The 8315-nt window shown below is 41.0% G+C and overlaps 1 protein-coding gene across 1 annotated transcript; it reads right to left on the bottom strand.

Moving 5' to 3' along the window:
- Nucleotides 1-390: 390 nt before the first annotated feature.
- Nucleotides 391-4282, bottom strand: Fam240b (family with sequence similarity 240 member B). The gene is made up of 2 exons (XM_090329078.1): nucleotides 4137-4282; nucleotides 391-484 (listed from the first exon to the last, which is right to left on the bottom strand). The coding sequence occupies exons 1-2, from the start codon at nucleotides 4277-4279 to the stop codon at nucleotides 391-393; spliced, it is 237 nt and encodes a 78-aa protein (XP_090185204.1). The 5' UTR covers nucleotides 4280-4282.
- Nucleotides 4283-8315: the final 4033 nt, after the last annotated feature.

Genomic DNA, 8315 nt, shown 5'->3' with positions numbered 1-8315 from the left:
TAGTTATTTTTAAATTTTTATTATTTTTAAATATTTGTTGACTTTCTTATTCCAGGTGATGCAGGAAAGCCAGATTTCCAATTTCTCTCCGGAAGCTCAGAGAAAACATTCAGAGATTTTTTATAGCCAATACCTAGAGCTTTCCCTGTGATTCGCAGTCACCTTAACCTCTGCAGAGAGGATTGAAACTGGATAATAACTGCTATTAGCATGGATGCTGTGGATTGGGGCTAAGGGGCAGGAGAGGGGAGGTTTCCCATGAACTTGCCCTTTACCATGAAAAGGCAAAGAGAGAAGATACTGCTTGAGTAACCTAATTTGGGCATTCATTTCATATTTTTTCCTAGAAAAGTGTTCTTGGTGATTTGTTGGCTTTGAGATAGGAAGCCCTCAGTCCGTGGGGTTAAGTTGCTTTTCCTTCTCATCAGGATTATCCAGCATCCTCAGCCTCTTCTCTAGTCTCTGCTTCCATTCTTCTCGGAGCCTGATGAGAGGGACACCATACACACAGCTGGTTAGTGTGTTCTTTTCTTTTTTTGACTTTTTGCTTTTTCACTCAAGGCTGGCACTATACCAGTTTTGTGCTGGTTAATTGGAGATGAGTCTCACAGACCTTTCTGCCCATCTGGCTCCAAACACTGATCCTCAAACCTCAGCCTCCTCAGTAGCTATGATTAGAGGCACAGGCCAGTTGTGCCTGGCTTAATTCAAACCCCTCTCTTCCCCAGTTCACTGGATTTCATAACTTCCTGACACTGTGAATTCTCTTAAATGCACAAGACCACATTTCTTGCATTTAAAACATACAGTTATAGCTGAAGGTGGGTCACTAAGATTTAGAAATTCTCAGTACTAGCAGAAAGAAAGGGAGAAAGCAAAGAGATACGAGATGAGAAGAAAAAAGAATGGAAGAGAAATAGGAAAGTAAACAAATATTTGAAATAGGATAGGGAAGGGGGAAAACAAGATGAGGGGCAGGGGTAGTGGGAGGGAAATGGGGACCAAGACATGAGAAAGGGTATCAATATTTGTGAAGTAATGCACCTTCTATCTGGTGAAGATAATGTAACCCTTCTATTAATTACAATAAAAATATATGGAAAAAAGAAAGTAAACAAAATGAAGAATTACATTGAAATGGTAGTTGTATACCTGGGCCATCCCAGGCCAAACAGGAAGTATGTTCATAGGTCACACCTCTTGTCTTTTCTCAGATTGCCCAGCCAGTTCTATGTTACCAATTCTCACCTTCTTCAGGACACCAACCCAGTAGTGCTGAGTTGCTAGATTTACACAAACAAAGCCAGGTGGGGTTCTAGTTCTGGGGTTGCCCACTTCACTTGTGAGTGATTTCATCTCTAGGACCTCTGCCAGACGCATCAATTAGCAGTGAAAAATGGATTCTCTCCAGTGCTGGCTGTCTACTGTCAGTGAATACACAGGCATGTGCTAAACATACTCCACCAAGTTTTGGCATAGGCCGTTGTTAGATTAGCTTAGGAGAGGCAAAGCAACACAAAATGAAAACATTGCCTTTGTTGTCTTGTTCCCAAAAGGGTTGGTGGAGACTTTCACGGATTTTTTTTTATCCTGTTTACTCAGAACATTTCTGTGTGTGTGTGTGTGTGTGTGTGTGTGTGTGTGTGTGTGTGTGTGTACTGGGGCTTGAACTCAGGGCCTAGCCATTGTCCTTTAGCTTTTACACTCAAGACTAGCACTCCACTTCTAGTCTTTTGGTGCTTGTTTAGATCTAAGAGTCTCAGATTTTCCCTGCCCAGGCTGGCTTTGAACCATGATCCTCAGCTCCCTGAGTAAAGTTTATCTAACTCTCTCTCTCTCTCTCTCTCTCTCTCTCTCTCTCTCTCTCTCTCTCTCTCTCTCTCTCTCTCTGTCTTTGTCTCTTTGCCTGTCTGTCTGTCTTAGTCCAGTATGATTGCACAGATACAGCTACATGGACTTAGGGTAACCACCTGACTAGCAGAATAGGTAAATATCACCCCTCTGCGGCATAAGCTCTCTCCACTATGGACATAAAGCAGCTAAGTGGCTCCATTTGAGTCGATGGACTGGGCCTGTGAAGGCAGGGTTCTGGCCTTGAATTCAGACACAAGTCTTCCATATAGGAAACATTCCCTTTGGTAGGACATTATCCTCCCCTACCCCCTTAATACGTACCATTCCACAAGGATCTCTTTATTAAACTAGCTTCTCCCATTGACAAATATCTCAGTCTAATATGCAATTTAGTATACGCTCATACACTAAGGATCATAAGAGTCAAGAGATGACGATGAGGTTTTAAATAACAGAATGACCTTTTTTTTTTGCCAGTCCTGGGCCTTGAACTCCGGGCCTGGATACTGTCCTTGGGCTTTCAAGGCTACAACTCTGCCACTGGAGTCACAGTGCTATTTCTGTTTGTTTGTTTTTTTTTCTGTGTATGTGGTACTGAGGAATTGAACCCAGGGCTTTGTACATGCTAGGTAAGCACTCTACCACTAGGCAACACTCCCAACCCATAGAATGACATTTTTGTCTGTGTTTACTAAAAGTTCATCCATATCTGAAGTTGCTGGGTACACTTTGTCACAAGAGGGCTGAGTGGAGGGACAATCCTACTGATACCAAAGATTTGATGAGGCTGAACAGTTTCAAGAAGCCAAGACACCCTTCCACAGGGAAGAGTTATCAGGTCCTAACTGTCAACAATGCTGATCAATCCTGCGAGAGGTGGGCTGTACATGGGCCTGCAAGATCCAAGCATAAATGTTTGTGGTACTGGGGATAGAACCCAAAACCTCACACAGTGCTAGGCAAGTACTCTACCTCTTGAGCCATGCCCCCAGCTCTTTAACGCTTTTGTTTGTGTATATTCGTTTTCTAAGACAGGCTCTAATGGCCTAAAACTCGTGATTCTTCCTTCATCTCTGCCTTCTGAATAATTAATAATTTTTTTCTTTAATTATTTTTTGTCATAGGACTTGAACTCTGGGCCTGGGCGCTGTTCCTGAGCTCTTCAGCTCAAGGCTAATGCTCTACCATTTTGAGCCATAGAGCCACTTCCTGTTTTCTGATGCTTAATTGTAGTTAAAGGTCTCATGAACTTTTCTGCCCAGGCTGGCGTCACACTATAATCCTCAGGTATCAGATTCCTTAGTAACTAGGATTACAGGTATGGACCTCTGAAGGGATTAATATTGTTTTAAAATATTTTGTATTTTACAATTTGACTTTTGTAAACCTTGCTGGCTGAGGAGATGTTGCCTGTCTACTATGAACGTTTTTAGAGATAGCAAAAGGCTTAGCCAATATAACAAACAAACAAAACCAAAAATCCCAACTCTCCCACATCTGTCTCCCAATGCTTTCTTTTTTTTTATGGAAACGAGGTTTATCTTTTTTTTAATATATTTTTATTGTAATTAATAGAAGGGTTACATGATATTTGCCAGATAAATGGTGCCTTAATTCCCACACATTGATACCCTTTCACATGTCATGGTTCCCATTTCCCTTCCCCCCTCCCCCACCCCTCATCTTGTTTTCCCCCGTCCCCTATCCAATTTCAGATAACCAAATACAATTATATCCGATATATCAGATAACCCAATGCTTTCTTATTCAAATCCTGTCCTAATGCATCCTGGAGCCAGGTAACTCCTTAGAAATCACTAGGATAGCTTGAAGCTTAGTGCAGTTATTCACACTAGCTGATCGTAAAAGATGTGATCTTTTCTGCTGTCTTTCCATGGGAATCTGAAATGGAGTATAGTCTTTCCCCCTTGTTCCTGTCTGCTGCTACCTGGTTAAAGGGCCTCTTTACACTTGCTCTGTTTCTGGGATAGCCTACTTAAACAATAAAGTCAGAGAAGCCAGGAGGCCAGTAGATCATACTTATAATCCTAGCTACTCAAGAGGCTAAGGTCTGATGATCATGGTTCAAAGCCAGCCCAGAAAGAAAAGTCTGTGAGACTCTTATATCCATGAAACTACCAAAAAAAAGCCACAAGCCGAGCAGTGGCTCAAATAGTAGAGCCCCACCCTTGAGTAAAAGAAGCCAAAGACAGTGCCCATGTCATGTTCAAGCCCCCAGTACCAAAAGAAAAATAGAAAGAGAGAAAAAACAGTCCACACACTTTCTCAGGGCACTCCTTCCCTGGCGAGTCTCCTCGAGCTCTCTGTAACAAGTCTGCTTACTGATTTCTTTTTCCCAGAAGCTTTTGAGTTCATCGCAGGTCTCACAGCAGAAGACTTCCCGGCGGATGTATTGATTGTTCATCTCTGAAACATGACACAAAAGCAAGCCTCAGGTCCTGGAAATAAGGCCACTCCAATCTGGGATGAGTTTGAATCCAGATACTGCCATTTATTCGTGTGTGTGTGTGTGTGTGTGTGCGTGTGTGTGTGTGTGTGTGTGTGTAAAGAGAGAGAAAAAATGTTCATATTACTAATTTGAAATGGAAATAAAGGTAATAATTTTGTCAAAATATTTTGAAAATAATTGAAAGAATGTTTTGGTGCCAGTCCTGGGGTTAAATCAGAGATAGTACTCAAGCACTACTGAAGTCTAGTGCTCTACCACTTTAAGCCATAGTACCATTTTTGGCTTTTTGGTCCTTCATTGGAGATAAGGGTCTCACAGATTTTCCTGCCCAGGCTGGCACAATCTGAACCACAATCCTCAGATCTCAGCCTTCTGAGTAGCTAGGATTACAGACATGAGCCACCAGTGCCTGGCATGAATACTTTTTAATAAAAATAAAAAGTGTCCAATAACTCTTAGATTATTTGATTTTATAAGGGTCTGTCCTCATTATGATCTCTGAATCATTTTAGAATCCTGAAAAATGATAGTAAATAAAATAATTCTTGGACACAGAAATTCAAATAGATTGTGTCCATCGAAATACAAATGACGTAAATGTAGGTATCAATTTTCCACCTACTTGTAAATTGTATTTAATTCATTTGAATATATATGCATATCTACTTTTTTTTCCTGAGATGGGTTATTGGTATGTTTGTCAACCTGGCTACAAACTCATGATTAAATGATCTTCCTGTCTCAGCCTCTTATAAAACTAGAACTACAAGCATATGATACTATCTCCTTTGTCTTAGGAGGAAGTTACATAGGCAAGTTGCAATTTAGGAAGGTAAAAGGTGAGACCTCTCTCCACGTACCAGATTTAGTCACAGAATCTTTAATTACAAAATGCTCTTAAAGAAACTTCAAATTCAAACCAGGTATCTGGTATTGCAAGAAAGGCCCATTTGGTGAAATAGCTACTCAGGGAAATGTTTCTCTTTTTCTTAACATTTCAAATATCATTCTAAGCAGAAGAGTTCTGTGGAGAAAACAGAATATTCTGTGAAGGAAGCTGGTCTTTTTAACTCATGAATTTCACATCTGTTTGACTGGAGCTTGGGCTTTGCATACAGATGGAAGATTTCCTTTTACCGTCATGGCATTCATTTACTGTCAAGATCTAGAGGAAGCAAACCAGTTTAAAGCAGACGATATATACACACCCAAGGGCTGAATTAAGTCTGAGAAATCTCTAAAAAGCTATCAGCAGGCTAGGATCTGAGTGTGTTGACCTGTTTCTTATTTTCTATGGTTCACAGAGCACTGGGGGCCAGGTTGGGTGGGGGCGGGGGAGGATTCTGTTTTCCTGGAGGAGCCTGGATGACATAAAAAAGAGTCAGGGACTCAGATATCCAAGAGCCAAGCAGGAAAAGCACCTGGTGCTGAGCAGCAAGCTGTCATGGTCACCATTCTGGGTGTGTGTTTGTGGTGTGGGTGTGAGCACATGTGCAAATGCATGTGTGTTCTGGGGCTTGAGCTCAGCATCTTAAACTCCTGGTTAGCTGTTTTGCTTAAAGAAGGCACACTACCACTTGAGCCACACTTCCACTTCTGGTATTTTGCTGGTTAATTGGCAGCCAGAGTTTCTTAAATTTGTTTGCCTAGGGATTGACTTCAAACTGGGAGCCTTAGATCTCAGCTTCCCAAGCAGCTAAGAGTACAGGCATGACCCACTGGCACCTGGCTAGCCCTCTGGTGTTTTGAAAAGGGTTTTGTTACATAGCCCAGTCTGGCTTTTTGCTAGAGTTTATATCTATTGGGAGAATGAGTTCAAACCAAACCAATACCTAGGTAGAAAAGCTATTATTCCACTAGTGATTTTTCTTTTTTCTTTTTTGGTGAGTCATGGGGCTTGAACTCTGGGCCTAGATGCTGTCCCTGAACAATTCAGCTCAAGGCTAAGTGGTCTACCACTTGAGCCACAGTGCCATTTCTGGATTTCTGGTGGTTAATTGGAGATAAGAGTCTCATAGACTTTTGTGCCTAGGCTGGCTTTGAACCACGATCCTCAGATCTCAGCCTCCTGTGTAGCTAGGATTACAGGTGTGAGCCACTAGCTCCCAGCTTCCACTGGTGATTCTTAAATTTACTTTCCTACTTAACTTATACTTCCAGAGTCCTAAAACTCACTCTTAAATACATTGTAAATTAGACATGCACTTGATCAAGCTAGCATTTGTTGAAACTTGGCTTTGTCAGGCTTATGCATTTCTAAATCTGTCTAAGGAGAGGCTACAGCATAGTCCACTGTGCAAAACAAAAGGAAGAACTCCAGTTTAATTTCCCATGTCCCAGGCTACACAGCCAAATAAAACCCCCAAATCAAAGATTAATACTTCTAACCATGAGCTTCCTGAGAGGCTTCTGTGGTCTGGCATGGAGAATGAATGTTATCCATCAATCAACACGAGATAGATCTCTTATTTGGTTAATCTTATTTGGTCTGAGTCTTGTTCGGTGAGATTGACAAATTTCACACTCTACAGCCTGAGATTCTCATAATATTGACATTTAGGGGGAAAAAATCAAAGATGGAAAAATATGTTTGTTCTTCTAATAAAATAGTTAATAAAGTGTTAGAAATAATTTTCAACATCTGATTGGTCAGTTGATATTCAAATGTGGCTGTACTTTAAAAAATATAGAAAGCTAAGCATTTCCATATACAAAACTTTGGGTATAGATTGCTTTTTAAAATCAGAACACAGATAACATTTAGAACATCATCACATAGTAACTTGTTAAAACAACAACAACAAAACAAGTGTGGCCAATTGAAATCTTATTATTTGGCCCATTTAAATTATTTCCAGCTAGTTCTGGGATAGCATGTTCAAAATAAGGTGAAAATGAGTTCAATTGGCCAATGATGATCATATATATGAGAATGGCTATACATTTTAATTTCTAGCCACACACCAGATAAACATATACTCAGTAAACATACCGTACCTTAAAGATGAACTTGCTGGTGAACTGATATCCTTGTCAGATACAAAGAAAGCCAAGAGTCCCTGTCCCTGCCCTTATCTCTGCACCTCTGGCTTGAGAAGGCCACAGTTCAGTCACTGAAATCTCATTATTGTAGCTCTTTTATATAGAGAGTGAAGGGAGTTACAGAAATCCCTCAACCGTTCAAGGTCATTTGAGCCAAATTAGTAGCAGAATCAGACAAAAATCTTTCCAGGGACATTGTAGCCTTCCTTCGTGGTCAGAGATGCTCTAAACAAAATTCCATCTCTCGCTACCCTAACCCATTCCAGGGCAAGCTGCCCTGTTTTGGCAGGTCTCAAAGGCAGTGTTATGACTTGGCCTGAATCAGCAGAGATGATTTCGAACATGTAGTGGATTATCGATGTACCCTGTTCTTCTATGACCTGTAGAAAGCCACCCACTGCCTTTTGGGTCTGTAAAGGGGACAGGAATGGCGGGATGGGGTCACACTTGGGTGTTACATTACAGGACGACTTAGTGAAGCATCTTGTTCTTTGGAGCCATTAATCCTTGAACAGAATCTGGTGATGACATATCACGGTCTGCTTAGCTCGCCACCAGTTGGAATTGACCCCTGATGTGTGTTTTCCAAGAAGACGCATCCAAGTGAGGTCGACTGCTCATTTTAGTGTGGCTCTCACCCCATGATGGAAGAGGCACATTGTGTCCTGAGGAAAAGCGTTTAGAATACTCACTCATCTGGTCACAGAAATAGCACTGGTTTTCATCAAATCCTTGGACTAGGCCAGCTAATTGCAAATCCATTACTTGATTCTCTGGGTTATAAATTTGTAACTTACATTCTTCTTGACAATCTCGTCTAATATTGATGTTCTGATTTTATCTTGCTGCAGTGGCAATATTTAATGTTGACTCTGTGAATGTATTTTAATAAGCTCATTTACTATCAACTGGATGCCTAATTTAAATAGTAGGGACAAATTTTACAGAT

This window comes from Megascapheus bottae, chromosome 3 (assembly GCF_031878675.1).
Source record: "Megascapheus bottae isolate mThoBot1 chromosome 3, mThoBot2.hap1, whole genome shotgun sequence".
NCBI lineage: Eukaryota > Metazoa > Chordata > Mammalia > Rodentia > Geomyidae > Megascapheus > Megascapheus bottae.
Note: the sequence above shows the minus strand (reverse complement) of the source record. Positions and strands in the feature narration are given on the sequence as shown.

What these genes read in the sequence shown, in the direction of transcription:
- Fam240b (XM_090329078.1), bottom strand. Translation starts at nt 4,279, where the DNA reads ATGAACAATCAATACATCCGCCGGGAAGTCTTCTGCTGTGAGACCTGC. An exon ending in GGAAGGAGTGCCCTGAGAAA is followed by an intron (nt 485 to 4,136) that starts GTGTGTGGACTG and finishes CCCTCTCATCAG; the next exon opens with GCTCCGAGAAGAATGGAAGC.